A 25455-nucleotide genomic window follows, 5' to 3' on the forward strand; every position below is an offset into this window, starting at 1 on the left:
TATGGCAACCTATCTTATTACCATGGATAAATTACCTGAAATCCTTGCACTATATCCATATTTCGCTTCCAGTAGATAAACGACATATGAGATTCAGAAACAAGTAGTGTATTGTGAAGACTAATAATAAACAGAAGCTCCCCTATGACTGTAATATCTCCATTGCTCAAAAAAATTGTGTGTTGGCGATAAGACCGACCATTAATGTATAATGATTTACTGTAAATGTATAGTTCTTGAAATAGAACATTCTCTGCAACTAGCTGACATTGTAACTATAAGGTGTGAAGGATAGATGAAATTGTTTATGTAATAATCTAAGATGAGGTCTGATAAAGACCTTTTGTGTTCTCTGTAATGCTTTTTGCGCTACCGCTCACAGGATGAGTATAGGGTGCACAATAAACTAGCCGAGTAAGTAAGCCCAGTAGGCTCATGAATCTGTACACCAGTTGATTGACAGTTGAGAGGCGGGACCAAAGAGCCAGCTAGCTCAACCACCGCAAGCACAACTAGGTGAGCACACAATGCTCCCAGATAGACCCCCAAAGAGCCAAACTAACCGAATAGATAAATCTTGTCTACAAAAAAAGATACTGTAGACTAAGACTGAACCAAGCACAACAAAACAGCTTCGCCAGCTTCACCTAACGTTTCCTCAGGTAGGAAGCTTACCGCAATCTCCTACGACGCGTCCAGGTCAACATGGCAATTTTATGTGATCTAAAGCACAGGATTGGAAGCCGCGGAGCACCGCATCTGTCACGTCGACAACCCGTTGTGGGGGGTGGGGCAGGCCGGCGGTGTGTGCAGGGGACTCTAGCCCTTGTGTCAGGCGCCCGCAAGGCTCCTACTCCCAACATAACGCACACACTGCTTCGCTTGTCGCGTTGCTATAAGGCTGGATTTCCCCGGCGAATCTTTGGCATCCACGCTCTTATGGGTTTGCTGAATAGGTTACGACGTTGTTTACTGGTGAATGATGTCATGAGAGGCTTCCCATGTGTGGTTATTGGGGAGGGGGGGGAGGGGAGGGTTGTTTGTGTCGGGGGTTGGGGGCGGGGGAACGGAAGGGGGGTGTAGGGGAAGGAGATAGAGGAGAGGGGAAGATATCATAGGTCTGGCAGCGAGGACTCCCAGCTGATCAGTGTTGCGGTACGAGGCACCGACAGAGGCGCTGGCGGGCCGGCGGCCAGTCTGCCACTAACATCAGGCAAGGAAACATCGTCGTCGTTCTCGCCATCACCCTCAATTACCCATCGCTCTCGTCACTCCAGCCATTATTAACATCAAGCACATCGTTGAAATCATACGAACAATGCAATCCATTCGTTATTAAGGAAGACTGCGTAACAGTGGCGTCGGTGCGTTTGAGCAGCAATTGAATTTCAACCTCAAAGCGAACGAGTGACAATCTATTTCCTCTATGCTATATTCCTTTCTATATAACTGTTAAAAGCTAGTCAAACAAGATCGTATGAAATACGTATATATTTTTAAAGTACAAAGACACGAGGAAATATATATATATATTAAGAGATTTAAACCAGTTAATTTAAGCACAATACAAGATCACTTTGATAAGTTTGGACTGAATCTTGGGTTAAGCTTTGTGACGCGGGATCAAGATGTCCTCAGGCTTGCAGTACACCGTCACAGTCCTAGCAACAGTCGGGTACACACACGCTAGCAACCGTCACACGTTCACACAATAGCTACCGTCACACTTATACGTTAGCAACCGTCACACACCCCCATCAACGGTCACACACCCAGCAACCGTCACACACCCCCAACAACGGTCACACCCAGCAACCGTCACACACACCCAACAACGGTCACACACCCAGCAACCGTCACACACCCCCAACAACGGTCACACCCAGCAACCGTCACACACACCCAACAAGCATCACACACGCTAGCAACCGTCACAGGTTCACACTAGCTACCGTCACACACGTTAGCAACCGTCACACGTTCACACAACCGTTATACGTTCACACACTAGCTACCGTCACACGTACACACAACCGTCACAAGTACACATTAGCAACTGTCACAAGTTCACTAGCAACCGTCACACGTTCACACTCAACAACCGTCACACGTTCACACCCAACAACCGTCACACGTTCACACACCCAACAACCGTCACACCCACCCACCCAACAGCCGTCACACGCAACAACCGTAACACACCCAACAACCGTAACACACCCAACAACCGTCACACACACCCAACAACCGTAACACACCCAACAACCGTAACACACCCAACAACCGTCACACGCAACAACCGTAACACACCCAACAACCGTAACACACCCAACAACCGTCACACGCAACAACCGTAACACACCCAACAACCGTAACACACCCAACAACCGTCACACGCAACAACCGTAACACACACACACACACCCAACAACCGTAACACACCCAACAACCGTCACACACACCCAACAACCGTAACACACCCAACAACCGTCACACACACCCAACAACCGTAACACACCCAACAACCGTCACACACACCCAACAACCGTAACACACCCAACAACCGTAACACACCCAACAACCGTAACACACCCAACAACCGTCACACGCAACAACCGTAACACACACACACACACACCCAACAACCGTAACACACCCAACAACCGTAACACCCAACAACGGAGGCAGCGCTCCTAAACAAGGGGTCACAAGCCCTGCCACATAACGGTCCGTCACACCTGGTACCGTCCGCCGGCAGCCTCCAGCGGCCGTCACACTACTGTAAAGGCCCGTCACAACTGGAGTCTCCGTTACACATGTACCCCATCGCCCTCTGTTACATGGATATCGTCACAGCCATGCCTGTCACCTGTTACCCAATTAGAGATTACACAGGTGAGATATGCATCTTCCAAGATTTTTCTCTGATAGGCTTTTCTATTTGGATTTTGTTCCTTAAATGGTTTTTCTTTTGAGTTTTTCAGCAAGATTTTGATTGGAGTTCTTATCGTATTGTTGTAACTTCTCCTGTGGGAGTTTATGATTTTTTTTTTATATTATTCTCACAGATTCGCTTATGACAGCCCTGATAGGCTGTCACCATTGAGCTAAAACTCAACTCCGCAGATAAGCACGTGTACACACCAACAGAAACGATTGGGCATAGGTTTCTTGGAGTTAAGACAGTTGTTGTGGGCTATATGAACCTGCACTTAGGCTTACCTCGTAAGCTTAAGTACAGGTTCCTCCCCCCCACCCCCCACCCCTCCCTGATAACGGGAATTAGTAACAATTGCTGTCATTTAACTGCATTTATTTCCCCTCTATTTTATAACCAAATATATTTGATAATCGCTTTATGTATAGAAGAAAATCAATTTCTAATTCAAATGGCTGTCTTTGAATATCCTCAGAATTTGGATATACAATGGTCAGGTGCCATCTCGCCCTGGCTTGCTAATTTCCATTTTAATGGCCTTTTATTTATAAATAGGTTTCCGTTATCCGAATTACTTCATTCCTAGTTATTGTTTACTCAATATTTATTATATTTGAAATAAATTTCAAGGACAATTATAAGCAAGAATAGTCTTTTCTGTATATTAAATGCAATCAATATGGATTATTTAGTGACAAAATTTTTTCTTTAACTTTACAAGAAAACTAAGTGATTAACAGATATATGTACAAAACATTTTGAAATTAAATTTAAAGTAGCCTATTTGGAATAAAGTTAGTTTACTTTAAATTTTGAAGTAGATTTCATGGAGAAAAAGTTACTAAATTTAAATTGTTAATATTATAAGCTTTTTTTAGAATGAAAATTTAGAGGAACTAAGATTAAATGTGAAGAAGTTCATTCTCGTAAATAATATTTTTATATATATGTTAAATTTTTTTTTAGGCTGTACTTGCTAGTAGTTGGCATTTTGAACTGTCAATTGAACTCTCAATCGTTCTTACATCAGAACGATTGAACCGAAATTTATTGAACTTGTTTTGCAAATTTTGATAAAAATGTTGTATAGTTAATAGCCTGGAATGCACAATTTGATTTGACTATTAAGTCCTATTAACTATGAGGTTATTAATTAAGGTCTTTGCTAGCTTACCAACACTAGCAGTTAGTTTTCATTGTGATATATGGCAAGGCGGGGATTTATAAAGCACTTACGTCCCCACTTACGAAACCTGTACATCTTTCCTCAATAATTTTTGCTTAGTGTGTATTTATTAATTAGTTTACACGCTTGTAAACTTCACAACCCAAGAGTTTACATCGTTAAAACCTCGCTATAACGCCCCGGAGCTCAATCACTGTTTAAAAGATACAAACTTAAACCGCTATGATTGAGGGGAAAAGATGCACAGGTTTCGTAAGTGGACACGTAATTCTTAATGAATGTAAGTGCCCACTAAAAGTACACACCTTCTTCCAAGTGACGATGATGAAGGTCAATAGGCTTGGGAACCTGTACACTATTTGAGAGGCGGAACCAAAGAGTCCACAAGAACAATTAGGACAACACACACACACACCAACCAGCCCAAACATTAGAATATACAGACCGCACTAAATAGGGCGACAGGGTATATTTTGGGTATATATTTAATCAATAATTGCTGTCTGGGTGGGTGTAGTCCTGGGCGTAGGGTCTTGTACCAGGGGAAACTAGTAGGGGAAGACTGAACATGATAAATGATTCTGTGGGAAGGGAAAGCCTCTAAAACCTGCTAACACGAGTCATCTAGTCCTGCACCCACCTGTGTACCACAAAATATTAATAATAATAATAATAATAATAATAATAATAATAATAATAGGGAGTCATTGGGAACAATGCAGCCATTTGAACCAGCATTGTAGTGAATACCAGACGCTTGCCTTAACCCATTCGGCCACGATAGGGTAAAAGCTATTCAACCCAGAACACTGCCGGGTCCACAAAGAGTGTGTGGAGGAACTGCTGGCGCCACAACCAGGTTTTACGAACAGCCCGCCTACACTCTGGTCTGTGTGTAATCGAATTCTCTACTAAATACCCTTTCTTCAGGACACAAAGAAGTCACAACAGCGTGATATATCAATGAGAAAATCATTTGGAGCAATAAGTACGCTGAGAACTCTAACAACAAGGGCCCAAGATTTTTCAACATTCTTCCTCCGCACATAAGGGGCATAACAGACCGACCTCTCAGTGTTCAAATGAGAACTTGACAAACACCGTCAATGGGGTATTTGATCAACCAGGTTGTGACTCATATCTGGCTGCAAGCAGCCGCGTCGAACAGCCTAGTTTACCAGACCACCAGCCAGGAGGCCTGGTCAGAGACCGGGCCGCGGGTACGTTGATCCTCGGATAGGTAACCGAAATGTAAGACTCCTGTTTACCTTGCGGGTACCTTGCGGGTACCTTGCGGTGGTTCCGAGGATCAACGTCTCCGTGGCCCACCCAGGATACAACCCGTTCTCGCACTTTCTTATAGTCAATATTGACTTATTTAATACGTGCATATGTGACATCCTAAACATACTAGTTTACATTGAAAAGCTTCATAGAAAACACCTACCTTACCAAACCTTCTTAGTATGTTAAGATAAGCATATTATTGCTTCGTAATTACAATTATTACTTAACCTATACCTATAATAGGTTAAGTAATAATTGTAATTACGAAGCAATAAGATGCTTATCTTAACATATTAAGAAGGCTAGGTAAGGTCGGTGTTTTCTATGAAGCTTTTCAAGGTAAACTAGTATGTTTAGTATGTCACATATGCACGTATTTAATAAGTCAATATTGACTATACGAAAGTGCGAGAACGGGTTGCAGGCTACTGATTAGAGACCAGTAGCCTGGTTGTCTGGTCAACTTGCTTAGCTACATATAATGTGGGGTTCAGTCCCTGAGCCCATTATGTGCCTCTAACCCTTTCCACTACCGCCCATAAGATAGGTATGGGGTGCACAATAAATGAACTAAACTAAAAAACTGGTCAACAAAGTTGTTAGACGTAGGTGTTCAATGCCTGACCAATGAATCACAGCCCGGCTGATCAAATATTCCTTTGAGGGAGGTTACCAAGCTTTCCTTTGAACACCGTGAGGGGTCGGCCAGTTATGCCCCATATGTTTGTTTAAAATTGTTTCTCAATGTGTCTCTTTGAATCGCAGCTTTTCACGAGGCTATTCTGCACATCCTGCCATGCCGCCTTGTCTCATGTGGTGGTTTTTCCGTGTGCAGATTTGGAACCAGTCCCTCTAATATTTTCCATGTGTAAATTATTTTCCCGTGTCTCCAGTTTTCACTCGTGATCATTAGTTTTGCTGATGATATTGGCAAATACTTCTCTTTTACCTACTGTGGCAATTTCTCTTGGGATTTTATGCATCGCGATCATGTCTTTTCTCTGCCGTCTCTTAGATAATGTAGTATAATGCAGCTCCCTCAGTTTCTCCACATAATACTCCTATCTTTTCGGATCAGGAATTAATAAGATTTGCGCCATGTCTCTGAATCCATGGAACATACCTGGAGAGGGTTTCGAGAATTCTTCTACTCCCGAGGTCTTGTTCTTTCAAGGTTCATTTCTTTGAGCCCTTATGCCCCCTTCTCTCGCAATTCTGGGACGAGACTCGTTGCAAACTTTTGAAACTTTGAGTTTTCTTAAGCGTATTTTTCTTTAGATTATATGTGTGTACTCGCCTATTTGTGCCTAGAGGATCGAGCATTGACTCTGGGATCCCGACTTTAGCCATCGGTTGTTTATTGCAATGACTCCTGTCCCATTTCCCTATCATTTCTTGTTTTAAAATTATGAATAGAGTTTGCTTCCACAACCATTTTCCCACTACTCTCACGCTAAAAGAAAACTTCCTAACATCTCTGTGATTTATCTCAGTTTCCAGCTTCCACCCATGTCCCCTCGTTCTGTTACTATTCCGTGTGAACATTTCTTCTGTTTCCACTCTGTCAATTCCCCTGAGTAATTTCTACGTTCCTATCATATCTTCCCTCTCCCTTCTTTTTTCTAGTGTCATAAGGTTAAGGTTGTGTGTGTGTGTACTCACCTAGTTGTGCTTCCGGGGGTTGAGCTTCGGCTCTTTGGTCTCGTCTCTCAACCGTCAATCAACAGGTGTACAGGGTCCTGAGCCTATTGGGCTTTATCACATCTACACTTAAAACTGTGAATGGAGTCAGCCTCCACCACATCACTTCCTAATGCATTCTGACTCTAAACAAATTCTTTCTAATGTATTTATGGCTCATTTGGGCACTCAATTTCCACCTGTGCCCCCTTGTGTGTGTGTGTGTGTGTGTGTGTGTGTGTGTGTGTGTGTGTGTGTGTGTGTGTGTGTGTGTGTGTGTGTGTGTGTTTACTATTTGCGCCTGCAGGATCGAGCTGCTAGCTCTTGGACTCCCGCCTTTATAACGGCTGTACTGACTCCCAACCTATATTAATCTTATATTAATTACACATATATTTCTCTTGCACACACTCCCCCAGGAAGCATCCCGTAGCAGCTGTCTAACTCCCAGGTACCTATTTACTACCAGGTGAATAGAGGCAGACAGCGACTGAAACTCTGCTCAATTGTTTCTGCCTCGGCCGGGAATCGAACCCGGGCTCTTAGGACTACGACCCCTCCCCCCCCCATTCCCAGACCGCCGTCTACTCAGCCGCGTATGAGAGTGTATTTGTACAAGAGAAAGTGTGTGTGTGTGTGTGTGTGTGTGTGTGTGTGTGTGTGTGTGTGTGTGTGTGTGTGTGTGTGTGTGTGTGTGTATACTTCAAAACTTGGTTATTTTTCACTGACACATATATACACATATACCATGTATATATACACATATACCATACTTACTTCACAACTTGATTTTACCTTTCACTGACACGTATACCGTAAGTGTGTATACTGGTGGCACTTTATATAAGAGGTATACACGTGAGGCACTTACCCTTGGCTTCTTGTCTTACAGAACCTCCCCTGAGCCGGTTCACAAGGAGGAAGTCTGTGTTCGCGGAGGCCTACGACCCCGAGGAGGACGACGACGATGGCGAGAGGGTAAGTGTTGGTGTGGCCCCTTGTACACGTCACTGTGGCCCCTTGTACACGTCACTGTGGCCCCTTGTACACGTCACTGTGGTCCCTTGTACACGTTACTGTGGCCCCTTGTACACGTCACTGTGGCCCCTTGTACACGTCACTGTGGCCCCTTGTACACGTCACTGTGGCCCCTTGTACACGTCACTGTGGCCCCTTGTACACGTCACTGTGGCCCCTTGTACACGTCACTGTGGCCCCTTGTACACGTCACTGGTCTTTGTGCACGTCACTGTGGCCCCATGTGTACGTCACTGTGGCCCCTTGTGTACGTCACTGTGGCCCCTTGTGTACGTCACTGTGGCCCTTTGTGCACGTCAATGTGGCCCTTTGTACACGTCACTGTGGCCCCTTGTACACGTCACTGTGGCCCCTTGTGCACGTCACTGTGGCCCCTTGTACACGTCACTGTGGCCCCTTGTACACGTGACTGTGGCCCCTTGTGCACGTCACTGTGGCCCCTTGTACACGTCACTGTGGCCCCTTGTACACGTCACTGTGGCCCCTTGTACACGTCACTGTGGCCCCTTGTGCACGTCACTGTGGCCCCTTGTGCACGTCACTGTGGCCCCTTGTACACGTCACTGTGGCCCCTTGTGCACGTCACTGTGGCCCCTTGTGCACGTCACTGTGGCCCCTTGTGCACGTCACTGTGGCCCCTTGTGCACGTCACTGTGGCCCCTTGTGCACGTCACTGTGGCCCCTTGTGCACGTCACTGTGGCCCCTTGTGCACGTCACTGTGGCCCCTTGTGCACGTCACTGTGGCCCCTTGTACACGTCACTGTGGCCCCTTGTGCACGTCACTGTGGCCCCTTGTGCACGTCACTGTGGCCCCTTGTGCACGTCACTGTGGCCCCTTGTGCACGTCACTGTGGCCCCTTGTACACGTCACTGGTCTTTGTGCACGTCACTGTGGCCCCTTGTGTACGTCATTGTGGCCCTTTGTGCAAGTCAATGTGGCCCTTTGTATACGTGACTGTGGCCCTTGTGCACGTTACTGTGACTCCTTGTGCACGTCACTGTGGCCCTTGTACACATCACTGTGGCCCTTGTACACATCACTGTGGCGCTTGTACACGTCACTGTGGCCCCTTGTACACATCACTGTGGCCCTTGTACACATCACTGTGGCCCTTGTACACATCACTGTGGCCCTTGTACACGTCACTGTGGCGCTTGTACACGTCACTGTGGCCCCTTGTGCACGTCACTGTGGCCCTTGTACACGTCACTGTGGCCCCTTGTGCACGTCACTGTGGCCCTTGTACACATCACTGTGGCCCTTGTGCACGTCACTGTGGTCCCTTGTGCACGTCACTGTGGCCCCTTGTACACGTCACTGTGGCCCCTTGTGCACGTCACTGTGGCCCCTTGTGCACGTCACTGTGGCCCCTTGTGCACGTCACTGTGGCCCCTTGTGCACGTCACTGTGGCCCCTTGTGCACGTCACTGTGGCCCCTTGTGCACGTCACTGTGGCCCCTTGTGCACGTCACTGTGGCCCCTTGTGCACGTCACTGTGGCCCCTTGTGCACGTCACTGTGGCCCCTTGTACACGTCACTGGTCTTTGTGCACGTCACTGTGGCCCCTTGTGTACGTCATTGTGGCCCTTTGTGCAAGTCAATGTGGCCCTTTGTATACGTGACTGTGGCCCTTGTGCACGTTACTGTGACTCCTTGTGCACGTCACTGTGGCCCTTGTACACATCACTGTGGCCCTTGTACACATCACTGTGGCGCTTGTACACGTCACTGTGACCCTTGTACACGTCACTGTGGCGCTTGTACACGTCACTGTGGCCCCTTGTACACATCACTGTGGCCCTTGTACACATCACTGTGGCCCTTGTACACATCACTGTGGCCCTTGTACACGTCACTGTGGCGCTTGTACACGTCACTGTGGCCCCTTGTGCACGTCACTGTGGCCCTTGTGCACGTCACTGTGGCCCTTGTACACATCACTGTGGCCCTTGTACACATCACTGTGGCGCTTGTACACGTCACTGTGGCGCTTGTACACGTCACTGTGGTCCTTGTACACATCACTGTGGCGCTTGTACACGTCACTGTGGCCCTTGTACACGTCACTGTGGCCCTTGTACACGTCACTGTGGCGCTTGTACACGTCACTGTGGCGCTTGTACACGTCACTGTGGCCCTTGTACACGTCACTGTGGCCCTTGTACACGTCACTGTGGCCCTTGTACACGTCACTGTGGCCCTTGTACACGTCACTGTGGCCCCTTGTACACGTCACTGTGGCGCTTGTACACGTCACTGTGGCCCTTGTACACGTCACTGTGGCCCTTGTACACGTCACTGTGGCCCTTGTACACGTCACTGTGACCCTTGTACACGTCACTGTGGCCCCTTGTACACGTCACTGTGGCGCTTGTACACATCACTGTGGCGCTTGTACACGTCACTGTGGCCCTTGTACACGTCACTGTGGCCCTTGTACACGTCACTGTGGCCCCTTGTACACGTCACTGTGGCCCCTTGTACACGTCACTGGTCTTTGTGCACGTCACTGTGGCCCCTTGTGTACGTCATTGTGGCCCTTTGTGCAAGTCAATGTGGCCCTTTGTATACGTGACTGTGGCCCTTGTGCACGTTACTGTGACTCCTTGTGCACGTCACTGTGGCACTTGTACACATCACTGTGGCCCTTGTACACATCACTGTGGCGCTTGTACACGTCACTGTGGCCCTTGTACACGTCACTGTGGCGCTTGTACACGTCACTGTGGCCCCTTGTACACATCACTGTGGCCCTTGTACACATCACTGTGGCCCTTGTACACATCACTGTGGCCCTTGTACACGTCACTGTGGCGCTTGTACACGTCACTGTGGCCCCTTGTGCACGTCACTGTGGCCCTTGTGCACGTCACTGTGGCCCTTGTACACAACACTGTGGCCCTTGTACACATCACTGTGGCGCTTGTACACGTCACTGTGGTCCTTGTACACATCACTGTGGCGCTTGTACACGTCACTGTGGCCCTTGTACACGTCACTGTGGCCCTTGTACACGTCACTGTGGCGCTTGTACACGTCACTGTGGCGCTTGTACACATCACTGTGGCGCTTGTACACGTCACTGTGGCCCTTGTACACGTCACTGTGGCCCTTGTACACGTCACTGTGACCCTTGTACACGTCACTGTGGCCCCTTGTACACGTCACTGTGGCGCTTGTACACATCACTGTGGCGCTTGTACACGTCACTGTGGCCCTTGTACACGTCACTGTGGCCCTTGTACACGTCACTGTGGCCCCTTGTACACGTCACTGTGGCGCTTGTACACGTCACTGTGGCCCTTGTACACATCACTGTGGCCCTTGTACACGTCACTGTGGCCCTTGTACACGTCACTGTGGCCCTTGTACACGTCACTGTGGCCCTTGTACACGTCACTGTGGCCCTTTGTACACGTCACTGTGGCCCTTGTACACGTCACTGTGACCCTTGTACACGTCACTGTGGCCCTTGTACACGTCACTGTGGCCCTTGTACACGTCACTGTGGCCCTTGTACACGTCACTGTGGCCCTTGTACACATCACTGTGGCGCTTGTACACGTCACTGTGGCCCTTGTACACGTCACTGTGGCGCTTGTACACGTCACTGTGGCCCTTGTACACATCACTGTGGCCCTTGTACACATCACTGTGGCCCTTGTACACGTCACTGTGGCCCTTGTACACGTCACTGTGGCCCCTTGTACACGTCACTGTGGCCCCTTGTACACGTCACTGTGGCCCCTTGTACACGTCACTGTGGCCCTTGTACACGTCACTGTGGCCCCTTGTACACGTCACTGTGGCCCTTGTACACGTCACTGTGGCCCTTGTACACGTCACTGTGGCCCTTGTACACGTCACTGTGGCCCCTTGTACACGTCACTGTGGCCCCTTGTACACGTCACTGTGGCCCTTGTACACGTCACTGTGGCCCCTTGTACACGTCACTGTGGCCCTTGTACACGTCACTGTGGCCCTTGTACACGTCACTGTGGCCCCTTGTACACGTCACTGTGGCCCCTTGTACACGTCACTGTGGCCCTTGTACACGTCACTGTGGCCCTTGTACACGTCACTGTGGCCCTTGTACACATCACTGTGGCGCTTGTACACGTCACTGTGGCCCTTGTACACGTCACTGTGGCGCTTGTACACGTCACTGTGGCCCTTGTACACATCACTGTGGCCCTTGTACACGTCACTGTGGCCCTTGTACACATCACTGTGGCGCTTGTACACGTCACTGTGGCCCTTGTACACGTCACTGTGGCGCTTGTACACGTCACTGTGGCCCTTGTACACATCACTGTGGCCCTTGTACACATCACTGTGGCCCTTGTACACGTCACTGTGGCCCTTGTACACGTCACTGTGGCCCTTGTACACATCACTGTGGCGCTTGTACACGTCACTGTGGCCCTTGTACACGTCACTGTGGCGCTTGTACACGTCACTGTGGCCCTTGTACACATCACTGTGGCCCTTGTACACATCACTGTGGCCCTTGTACACGTCACTGTGGCTCTTGTACACGTCACTGTGGCCCTTGTACACGTCACTGTTGTGTGGGAAAAATACCGGGATAGGATGCTTGATGAGAATTACATAGAAACAAAAATGTGGTTACTGGAACCATGAATTTAAAATTAAATCAATTGTTAATAAAGTACAACACAAAAGATCTTAGCTGAATGCAAAGACCCGGATTCACGAAGCAGTTACGCTAGTACTTACGAACGTGTACATCTTTCCTCAATCTTTGACGGCTTTGGTTACATTTATTGAACAGTTTACAAGCATGAAAACTTCCCAGTCAACTGTTGTTATTGTTATAAACAGCCTCCTGGTGCTTCGGAGCTCATTAACTGTTTAATAATTGTAAACAAAGCCGCCAAAAATTGAGAACAGATGTACAGGTTCGTAAGTGCTTGCGTAATTGCTTCGTGAATCTGGCACCTAGGTTCCTATGCTGGATGGTAAGTCCACTCCTCTGTGACCTTGATACTGGTAATGGGCTGGAGCAGGTAGGGTTCTTAACGCTGATCTGGCTCATATATTGCAGAACACAATATACCTACAGGTACACCCACACATTTAACATGTAAGTTTTACAAGGAGATGATAAGACAGCTCTATGACTGCAAGCACTGGTAAGGTTCATGACTTGGGATCTGAACTCGACCCGTCCTCTTAAAAAGCGACGTTCTTTTTAAGAGGACAGGTTGCAGTCTTTGCACTCTAGCCTAGTCCTAGGAATATCGGTGGTGTTGCACACAAGGTATAAATACACAAACGTATATGGAAATATGCATAAAAATTATGATATGCAATGAAATAAACTAACTTGATAAATTAAGATTAATGGATATGGCAATTATATGCATGATGAGTTATATTAAAGAATTTTAATAATCAAGATATGGGTATTCTGATTATTTGAATATTTAGCAATAAAAGAGGTTTTCACTGAAAAGATTAAGTCAGAACTTTCTAGATGATGAAGAGTTGCCTGGCTTCCTAAGGACTCTCAATTTATATATGGATATTGATGACCAGACCACACACTAGAAGGTGAAGGGACGACGACGTTTCGGTCCGTCCTGGACCATTCTCAAGTCGATTGTCTTGATCTTGATTGTCTCACAATCGACTTGAGAATGGTCCAGGACGGACCGAAACGTCGTTGTCCCTTCAACTTCTAGTGTGTGGTCTGGTCAACATACTTCAGCCACGTTATTGTGACTCATCGCCTGTATATATGGATGTATTAATGTTATAAAGCATGCTAATTGGCCAATCAACGCTCTAAAACAATTAATAACTTATCCTGAACTGAGAACCGGAGCCCATCTGTCAGTAGACAGATGATGTCCCTCTTGCTGAGACTAGGCTCTATATTTTTGATGGGGATTTGGCAGCCTTGATGTTGGTTATGTCTCGGGTAGTGTGCTGTGGGATGACTTCTTGTAGCGGTTGCTAGGATGAGGGTTATAATGGAGATAATATAGCGAGACTCTGGGTACATGAGCTCGCCTCATGCCACTTGATAAAAGTTCTTAAGATAGGATTGCTGATCAGATTATAGATCAATGGCTTCCCTGGTATCTAGAAAGTTAACACTGGTGATTAGATAAGTCTTCCTTTACAAAGTTTTCACAGACATTTTAATTAAGATTTACATATGAAGTGTACCAGCTAGGTCTGTGTACAGATGGACCGAGTGAGGAAGATTAAGACACCACAAGAGGTGGTACGGGCATGAATAGCCCCGTAAGGTGGCATAGATGATTGGAGTGATTGTGGTCTCTGGCCGAGTAACATCTTGAAGTGTGTTTGGCTCTTTATATAGCCGCAAGTTCCTTGCTCTGGATTCGGGTGGAAATTTCTAGAATATTCGAATTTTCTAGTTATATTAGGATATAGGTAGAATACAGCCTATGCAGTCAGTATAGGCTGACGTAGACAATATAAGCGTTAGGACAGGAGGTGGGTTGTCCATGCAGCCCGTTCACACTAGCGTTCCCTACGTCAAGAAACAGTCGTACTATGGTGCCCTAACTCAACCACGAACAGTAAACTGGACATTATGTCGATTTCACGAGACTCGACCAATTTCTAGTACGACAGTTTTCGGCCTTGGGTAAGGTGTACGTCAAAATGCGACGTGCTATGACGAGAACACAGTGTTCAAGCCTAGCCTAGTCTAAGCTTGAGTAATTTCCGCGAGAGCAATATGTTGGAAATTTTGAAAAAAGATGATAATACTAAAAATTTTGAATGATTTCATTCTGAATTATTATTTACACGATTTAACTACTGATGTTGCTTAGCTGATAACTTCAACACAGTTGACAAGTGTATTGATTGATAAATGACTTGGTTGCTAAATGATTTGGTTGATAAATGACTTGGTTGCTCAATGATTTGGTTGATAAATGACTTGGTTGCTCAATGATTTGGTTGATAAATGACTTGGATGCTCAATGATTTGGTTGATAAATGACTTGGTTGCTCAATGACTTGGTTGATAATTGGATGAATGAATTTGGTTGATCGATGTATTGATTTTGCCATTACATAATCACAGTCTAATCCCGCGCCATACGAAACCTTGTGAAATAACGGGTTACTTTGGCAGTCTTTGATTATATGAAATTAAGACAAGCTTTAATGATACCTTATTGGAAACACCTCTTGAAGGACCTACTTACCTTATAATTTCTAGAAGATTACGGTATGATACTGAGGGCTGGCAGAGTTTGTAAGTGGCTTTAGAGTTGAGTAAATTGTTCTGTTGCATTGTTGTGTTGCTGGGGGTAGAGAAATACTGGGTGATAAGTGGTCTTTATAGCGGAGGAGAAGTGTATTGGTCTGGTAACTGTTGCGGGGAGCCTTGGGTACACTACTTCTAGTTGTGGAGCCTTGGGTACACTACTTCTAGTTGTGGAGAGTCTTGGGTACACTGCTACTAGTTGTGGAGAGTCTTGGGTACACTACTTCTAGTTGTGGAGAGTCTTGGGTACACTACTACTAGTTGTGGAGAGTCTTGGGTACACTGCTACTAGTTGTGGAGAGTCTTGGGTACACTGCTACTAGTTGTGGAGAGTCTTGGGTACACTGCTACTAGTTGTGGAGAGTCTTGGGTACACTACTTCTAGTTGTGGAGAGTCTTGGGTACACTGCTACTAGTTGTGGAGAGTCTTGGGTACACTACTACTAGTTGTGGAGAGTCTTGGGTACACTACTACTAGTTGTGGAGTCTTGGGTACACTACTTCTAGTTGTGGAGAGTCTTGGGTACACTACTTCTAGTTGTGGAGAGTCTTGGGTACACTACTTCTAGTTGTGGAGTCTTGGGTACACTACTACTAGTTGTGGAGAGTCTTGGGTACACTACTACTAGTTGTGGAGAGTCTTGGGTACACTGCTACTAGTTGTGGAGAGTCTTGGGTACACTACTTCTAGTTGTGGAGAGTCTTGGGTACACTACTACTAGTTGTGGAGAGTCTTGGGTACATTACTTCTAGTTGTGGAGAGTCTTGGGTACACTACTACTAGTTGTGGAGAGTCTTGGGTACACTACTACTAGTTGTGGAGAGTCTTGGGTACACTGCTACTAGTTGTGGAGAGTCTTGGGTACACTACTTCTAGTTGTGGGGAGTCTTGGGTACACTGCTACTAGTTGTGGAGAGTCTTGGGTACACTGCTACTAGTTGTGGAGAGTCTTGGGTACACTACTACTAGTTGTGGAGAGTCTTGGGTACACTACTTCTAGTTGTGGAGAGTCTTGGGTACACTGCTACTAGTTGTGGAGAGTCTTGGGTACACTGCTACTAGTTGTGGAGAGTCTTGGGTACACTACTACTAGTTGTGGAGAGTCTTGGGTACACTACTACTAGTTGTGGAGAGTCTTGGGTACACTACTACTAGTTGTGGAGAGTCTTGGGTACACTACTACTAGTTGTGGAGAGTCTTGGGTACACTACTACTAGTTGTGGAGAGTCTTGGGTACACTACTACTAGTTGTGGAGAGTCTTGGGTACACTACTACTAGTTGTGGAGAGTCTTGGGTACACTACTACTAGTTGTGGAGAGTCTTGGGTACACTACTACTAGTTGTGGAGAGTCTTGAGTACACTACTTCTAGTTGTGGAGAGTCTTGGGTACACTACTTCTAGTTGTGGAGAGTCTTGGGTACACTACTTCTAGTTGTGGAGAGTCTTGGGTACACTGCTACTAGTTGTGGAGAGTCTTGGGTACACTACTTCTAGTTGTGGAGAGTCTTGGGTACACTACTACTAGTTGTGGAGAGTCTTGGGTACATTACTTCTAGTTGTGGAGAGTCTTGGGTACACTACTTCTAGTTGTGGAGAGTCTTGGGTACACTGCTACTAGTTGTGGAGAGTCTTGGGTACATTACTTCTAGTTGTGGAGAGTCTTGGGTACACTACTTCTAGTTGTGGAGAGTCTTGGGTACACTGCTACTAGTTGTGGAGAGTCTTGGGTACATTACTTCTAGTTGTGGAGAGTCTTGGGTACACTGCTACTAGTTGTGGAGAGTCTTGGGTACACTACTTCTAGTTGTGGAGAGTCTTGGGTACACTGCTACTAGTTGTGGAGAGTCTTGGGTACACTACTTCTAGTTGTGGAGAGTCTTGGGTACACTACTTCTAGTTGTGGTGCATCTACATCAATATATAATATATATATATTCTATATATAATATATATATATTCTATATATAATATATATATATATATTCTATATATAATATATATATATATATATATATATATATATATATATATATATATATATATATATTCTATATATAATATATATATATATATATATATATATATTCTATATATAATATATATATATATATATATATATATATATATATATATATATATATATATATATTCTATATATAATATATATATATATATATATATATATATATTCTATATATATATATATATATATATATATATATATTCTATATATATATATATATTCTATATATATATATATATATATATATATATATATATAAATATATATATATATATATATATATATATATATATATATAAATATATATATATATATATATATATATATATATATATATATATATATATATATATATATAAATATATTATATATATGCGAACAAGCCTGAATGGTCCCCAGGACTATATGCGAATGAAAACTCACACCCCAGAAGTGACTCGAACCCATTCTCCCAAGAGCAACGCAACTGGTATCTACAGGTCGCCTTAATCCGCTTGACTATCACGACCGGACATAAGAAAGTGATAGCCGAAGCTATTTGAACCACTTCCCCGCCGGCACTCGGATGATAATCTTGGGCATAGCATTTTATCATGATTAAGGCGTCCTGTAGATACCGTTGCGTTGCTCCTGGGAGTATGGGTTCGAGTCACTTCTGGGGTGTGAGTTTTCATTCGCATATAGTCCTGGGGACCATTCAGGCTTGTTCGCATTTGTGTTCCTCACGTGTGCCCCAAAGAATGAGGTGATTTGATAAAATGCTATGCCCAAGATTGCCATCCGAGTGCCGGCGGGGAAGTGGTTCAAATAGCTTCTGCTATCACTTCCTTATGTCCGGTCGTGATGGTCAAGTGGATTAAGGCGTCGTGTAGATACCAGTTGCGTTGCTCCTCCTGGGAGTATGGGTTCGAGTCACTTCTGGGTGCGAGTTTTCATTTATATATATATGTCGTACCTAGTAGCCAGAACGCACTTCTCAGCCTACTATGCAAGGCCCGATTTGCCTAATAAGCCAAGTTTTCATAAATTAATATATTTTCTTTAATTTTTTTCTTATGAAATGATAAAGCTACCCATTTCATTATGTATGAGGTCAATTTTTTTTCATTGGAGTTAAAATTAACGTTGATATATGACCGAACCTAACCAACCCTACCTAACCTAACCTATCTTTATAGGTTAGGTTAGGTTAGGTAGCCAAAAAAGTTAGGTTAGGTTAGGTTAGGTAGGTTAGGTAGTCGAAAAACAATTAATTCATGAAAACTTGGCTTATTAGGCAAATCGGGCCTTGCATAGTAGGCTGAGAAGTGCGTTCTGGCTACTAGGTACGACATATATATATATATATATATATATATATATATATATATATATATATATATATATATATATATAATATATATATATATATATATATAATATATATATATATATATATATATTATATATATATATATATATATATATATATATATATATATATATATATATATATATATATATATATATATATAATATATATATATATATATATATATATATTATATATATATATATATATATATATATATATATATATATATATATATATATATATATATATATATATATATATATATATATATATATTATATGTATTCAGTATAAGCCCCTTAATTCTAGGCAGCTTCCACCGGTCTACAAAATCCTGATGCTTATACCGTCCTAATCTCCGGAGATTAACTTGAATCTCTCTCAAATTACTGGTCTAAGGATAATCTTCATACCAGCTTAGGATGTCCGCCAGCGTATACCTGGAGCATACCTGGAGCATACCTGGAGAGGGTTCTGGAAGTATTTCTACTCCCCGAGCCCAGCCTGAGGACAGGCTCGACTTTTGATAACTTGGTCCAACAGGCTGTTGCTTGGAGCGGCCCGCAGGCCCATATATTCCCTACAGTCTGGTTGGTCCGGCACTTCTTGCAAGAACTTATCTAAGTGTCTCTTGAATACATCCACCTTTGTTCCGGCAATATTTCTAATGCTTGCTGGGAGGGTGTTGAACAGCTGTGGACCTCTGATGTTCAGACAGTGTTCTCTGATTGTGTCTATGGCACCTCTACTCTTCATTGGTTCTATTCTGCATTTCCTTCCATATCTTTCGTTCAAGTATGTTGTCATTCTACCGTGCAAATTTAGGACCAGGCCTTCAAGTTTCTTCCATATATATATTATTATATTCCTTTCTCGTCTCCTTTCCAAAGAGTACATTTTGAGAGCTTTGAGACGTTCCCAATAATTTAGATGTTTTATCGTGTCTATGCGTGCCGTATATGTTCTCTGTATTCCCTCTAATTCAGAGATCTCTCCCGCTCTGAAAGGGGAAGTGAGTGAGCAATACTCAAGCCGGGACAGCACCAGTGATCTAAACAGTATTAGCATTGCTGTGGGGTCCCTGGAACTGAACGTTCTCATAATCCATCCTATCATTTTCTTGACCGCCGCAATATTTGCTCGGTTATGTTCACTAAATGTCAGGTCGTCAGACATCACAATTCCCAGGTCTTTTACTTGTTGCTTTCCTTCTATGATTGTGTCTAATTGTGTCCTGTAAACTGTGTTTCGTTTAACTTTCTTGTTTCCACCATACCTAAATACCTGGAACTTGTCACCGTTAAACATCATGTTATTTTCAGTTGCCCAATCAAAGACTTTATTAATATCTACCTGCAGTTTTTCAGTGTCTTTTACAGAGGAAATTTTCATGCTGACTTTTGTATCATCTGCAAAGAATGACACGAAGCTGTGACTTGTATTTTTGTCTATATGGAGATAAGAATGAGAAATAGCAGCGGTGCAAGGACTGTGTCCTGAGGTACAGAGCTTTTCACTGTACTTGGACTTGGCCTTATTTGATTGGCCGTTGCTCTCTGCATTCTGTTGACAGAAAGTTGAAAATCCAACGCCCAACTTTACCCGTTATTCCTATTGATCTCATTTTATGGGCCATCACTCCATGGTCACATTTGTCGAATGCCTTTGCAAAGTCTGTGTATACAACATCTATATTTTGTTTTTCTTCTCGGGCTTCTGTGTAAAATTGCGTAGCAATTCTCTGCAAGTCTGTGATTCTGTCATAGTGGTTGAGTAACTGTGACAGACAGGATCATCCCGCTCTAAGTCCATGTTGTCCTGGGTTGTGAAGTTCATCATTTTCCATAAAACTAGAAATTTGATTCCTAATCACGCTTTCAAAAATATTTTATTATGTGTGATGTTAGTGCAATTGGTCTATATTTTTTTGCCAAAGCTTTACTGCCATTCTTGTGCAGAGGAGCTATATCTGCAGATTTAAGTGCTGCTGGTATCTCCCCTGTATTCAGGCTCTTTCTCCTATTACACTGGTACTTTACATTTCTTTATGAGTATTAAGTTTCACGAGTCAGGCCCAGGAGCTGAGTGCATGGGCATATTGTCAATTTCTCTCTTAAAGTCTTCCGAGTTCGTGTTAATATCCGTTATATTATCTGCAGCTTGGATGTCATTCATAAAGAAGCTGTCTGGGTCATCAACTTTCATGTTGTTTATTTGTATGCTAAACAGAGCTTCATACTGCCTTCTTAGAATTTCACTAATTTCTTTGTTGTCCTCTGTGTACGTATCTTCAGTTGTAATTAAAGGTCCAATACTGGTGGATTTTTTTTTATATTGATTTTGCATAAGTGAAAAAATATTTTGTATTTTTCTTTATCTCTTGTATAGCTTTCTGTTTCAATTACATTTTCTGAGGCTCCATATAGTCACTTCAACGTCTGCTCTATTTCTTCGATCTCCCTGTTTAGCTTTATTTTCCTTTCTTGTGATAGCCGTGTCTGCTTAAGCATTTCCGTGATTTTTTCCTTCTCCTGTACAGTCGTCTGCGTTCTCTTTCTAGAGTGGTCCTCCTTCTGCCCCTCCTCACAGGCACGTGCTTCAAGCAGACCTTGTAAGCTTCAGCTGTCAGTTGAGCTATTCCCTGTGTGGGAGTTTTGTCGCTTAAGACAGTCTCCCATTGAATTTGCAAGGTCTATATTTATTTTTCCCAGTCGATTCTCTTATTGTTGAAATTGAATTGATGGACTACTCCTCGCTTGGTGGTTCTCTTGAGCCTACTACCGTTATTTATGTTAGTTCGCACTTCACTAAGCTTATGGTCTGAGTATGTAGTATCTGAGATTGTAATGTCTGATTAGCTAATCATTGTTTGTAAATATCAGGTCTTGTGTGTTTTCGTTCCTAGTTGGTTCTGTAATCTGTTGATTGAGAGAGAATTTGTCACAGAATCTCAAAAGTTCTCTGACCTGTGGCTGATTATTTCCAGGGTGGTTCCCTGCTACGATATCTTTGTTTGCCATTCTCCATCTTAGACGTGGTAGATTGAAATCTCCAAGGAAGATAATATCTGGAGCGGGGTTTGCTAGGTTATCAAGGATGTTCTCTATTTTGTGCATGTGCTCTGTGAATTCCTCCACCGTTTCATCTGGCGGTTTATACATTAGAATAATAATTAGGTTTATTTTTTCTACCTTAATTCCAAGTACCTCTACCACCTCATTGGTTGAGTTTAGTAGCTCTGCATACCAGATTCTCTTTAACATAGAGACCTACTCCTCCATTTGACCTAACTTCTCTATCACATCTATATAAATTATAATTTGGAATCCAGATTCGAGAAGCGTAGGATCTTATCACCCACAAGAGAAGCTTCCCTGGCTGACTCGTCACCCGCTCACGACAACGTGCAGAACAGAAATGTCTGGCCCACTTCCTTGAGCCTATATACCATCTCGCTCTCCCACATCTGTGTCATGCCCTCTGGCCCTCCTCCACTATTATAATTTCCTGTGTACCTCCGGGTCGTTGAGGTCTCTGCCAGCCTCTCATAATTGGCGGATGCTCTTAGATGATTACGATATATGGTGGCATATCCCAGTATATGTCTATGCCATACACGCATCCACACTCACCCATCCATACACACACGCACCCATCCATACACACACGCACACACACCCATAAACGCTTCCGCGAGCATTATGCTTTGAGAGACCCATAACTAATTTACTTGTATTTATTTGGGCCACAACACTAAGTCGCCTAGTTGTACTCACCTATGTGTACACGCCTAGGTGTACTCGCCTACTTGTACTCACCTAGGTGTACTTGCCTCTCAGCCATTTATTGATTAGGGTACAAGTTAGGGAAGGGGGGGGGGGGGGAAGGATTATATTTGATGGACAGGGTAGGGAATATAATAGTCGGAGACGGGGAAGAGGGAGGGAAAATAGTAGTGGGACAAGGGAAGAAATGTCTTAGTGGGATGTGTTGGGAGGGGGAATATAATAGTGGAAGGGAAGGAGGGATATATTATTGTGATGGTAGAGGTAATATAGTATTGGAAGGGTGAGGGGGTATAGTAGTGGAAGGGGGGACATCACTAGGGGACTGGGAGGGGGGAGAGGGGGGGGGGTACCATGTCTGACGTTAGTATTGATCACAGAATCCTAATGTTGCCTCCCAGGCCAGACATTACGGTGCCATGCTCCCCCCCACATACCCACGGTGCCATGCTCCCTCCCCACACACCCATGGTGCCATGCTCCCCCCCCACACACCCATGGTGCCATGCTCCCTCCCCCCCCACACCCATGGTGCCATGCTCCCTCCCCACACACCCATGGTGCCATGCTCCCCCCACACACCCACGGTGCCATGCTCCCCCACACACCCACGGTGCCATGCTCGCTCCCCCCACACCCATGGTGCCATGCTCCCTCCCCACACACCCATGGTGCCATGCTCCCTCCCCCCCCACACCCATGGTGCCATGCTCCCTCCCCACACACCCATGGTGCCATGCTCCCTCCCCACACACCCATGGTGCCATGCTCCCCCCACACACTCACGGTGCCATGCTCCCCCTCACACCCACGGTGGCATGCTCCCCCCACATCCACGGTGCTATGCTCCCCCACACACCCACGGTGCCATGCTCCCCCATACACCCACGGTGCCATGCTCCCCCCACACCCACAGTACCATGCTCCCCTCACACCCACGGTGGCATGCTCCCCCCACACCCACGGTGCCATGCTCCCTCCCCACACACCCATGGTGCCATGCTCCCCCCACACACCCACGGTGCCATACTCCCCCCACACACCCACGGTGCCATGCTCCCCCACACACCCACGGTGCCATGCTCCCCCACACACCCACGGTGCCATGCTCCCCCCACACCCACAGTACCATGCTCCCCTCACACCCACGGTGCCATGCTCCCCCCACACCCACAGTACCATGCTCCCCTCACACCCACGGTGGCATGCTCCCCCCACATCCACGGTGCTATGCTCCCCCCACACCCACGGTGCCATGCTCCCCCACACACCCACGGTGCCATGCTCCCGCCACACACCCACGGTGCCATGCTCCCCCCCACACACCCACGGTGCCATGCTCCCCCCACACCCACGGTGCCATGCTCCCCCCCACACCCACGGTGGATGCTCCCCCCACATCCACGGTGCCATGCTCCCCCCCACACCCACGGTGCTATGCTCCCCCCACACCCACGGTACCATGCTCCCCCCACACCCACGGTATCATGCTCCCCCCACACCCACGGTATCATGCTCCCCCCACACCCACGGTATCATGCTCCCCCCACACCCACGGTATCATGCTCCCCCCACACCCACGGTACCATGCTCCCCCACATCCACGGTACCATGCTCCCCCCACATCCACGGTACCATGCTCCCCCCACACCCACGGTGCCATGCTCCCCCACACCCACGGTATCATGCTCCCCCCACACCCACGGTATCATGCTCCCCCCACACCCACGGTGCCATGCTCCCCCACACCCACGGTATCATGCTCCCCCCACACCCACGGTATCATGCTCCCCCCACACCCACGGTGCCATGCTCCCCCACACCCACGGTATCATGCTCCCCCACATCCACGGTACCATGCTCCCCCCACATCCACGGTACCATGCTCCCCCCACACCCACGGTGCCATGCTCCCCCCACACCCACGGTATCATGCTCCCCCCACACCCACGGTATCATGCTCCCCCCACACCCACGGTACCATGCTCCCCCCCACACACCCACGGTGCCACGCTCCCACCCCCACGGTGCCATGCTCCCCCCCCCACACCCACGGTGCTATGCTCCCCCCCCACGCCCATTCCCCCCCCCCGCCCCCCCTACCCACAGGCCAGGGAGGTAGTACTACATGTACTCCCCATTGTTTATCACCAATTACTGCAAGCCCTCAGTACCAGAGCCCAGTTCCACCCCTGAGAACATTTCTGGGAACATATATCTCCGTAGGAATTCCGGAGAGAATCAAATTTCCCGTGTACACTCTTGGGCCATTGTACATCCAGTCTAGATAACGGTCCTAGAACTGACCCTTGGGAAACATGTTCATCCAGGCTAGATAACACCTAGCAGTGACCTTTCCTGCGCTGAAAGTTGGTAAATTTCATCAACTTTTGCTGATTCTTGATTTGTTAGACTTGATTGTTATGGAAACACTGTGTGATACGGTGAAGATGAATCAAGAGTTTATGTCTTGGATGATCCATACGCGTAGGCTACTGGTTGATACCTGGTTGATGGAGTTCTGGGAGTTCTTCTACTGCCCAAACCCGGCCCGAGGCCAGGCTTGACTTGTGAGAGTTTGGTCCACCAGGCTGTTGCTTGGAGCGGCCCGCAGGCCCACATACCCACCACAGCCCAGCTGATCCGGATATTTCTTATACTCGCTGGGAGGATGTTGTACAACCGCGGACCTCTGATGTTTATACAGTGTTCTCTGATTGTGCCTATGGCACCTCTGCTCTTCACTGGTTATATTCTGCATTTTCTTCCATATCGTTTTCTCCAGTATGTTGTTATTTTACTGTGTAGATTTGGGTCCTGTCCCTCCAGTAATTTCCATGTGTATGTTATTTCATACCCCTCTCGTCTCTAGAGAGTTCAT

At 45.9% G+C, this 25455-nt stretch overlaps 1 protein-coding gene across 5 annotated transcripts in view; it reads left to right on the top strand.

Annotated features, from left to right (window-relative positions):
- The window catches only part of Pka-R2 (cAMP-dependent protein kinase type II regulatory subunit), a 342071-nt gene that overhangs the window by 261683 nt on the left and 54933 nt on the right, over nt 1-25455 (top strand). For 3 of the 5 annotated variants that reach the window (XM_045738870.2, XM_045738869.2, XM_045738872.2), the window contains one exon: nt 7984-8069. In XM_045738870.2, coding sequence (XP_045594826.1) covers nt 7984-8069 — 86 coding nt within the window. Of the gene's footprint in view, nt 1-1143; nt 2896-7983; nt 8070-25455 lie in introns of those variants that run through there. The other 2 variants (XM_069300198.1, XM_045738871.2) reach the window with 2 other exon arrangements.

This window comes from Procambarus clarkii, chromosome 43 (genome assembly GCF_040958095.1).
Source record: "Procambarus clarkii isolate CNS0578487 chromosome 43, FALCON_Pclarkii_2.0, whole genome shotgun sequence".
Taxonomy (NCBI): Eukaryota; Metazoa; Arthropoda; class Malacostraca; order Decapoda; family Cambaridae; genus Procambarus; species Procambarus clarkii.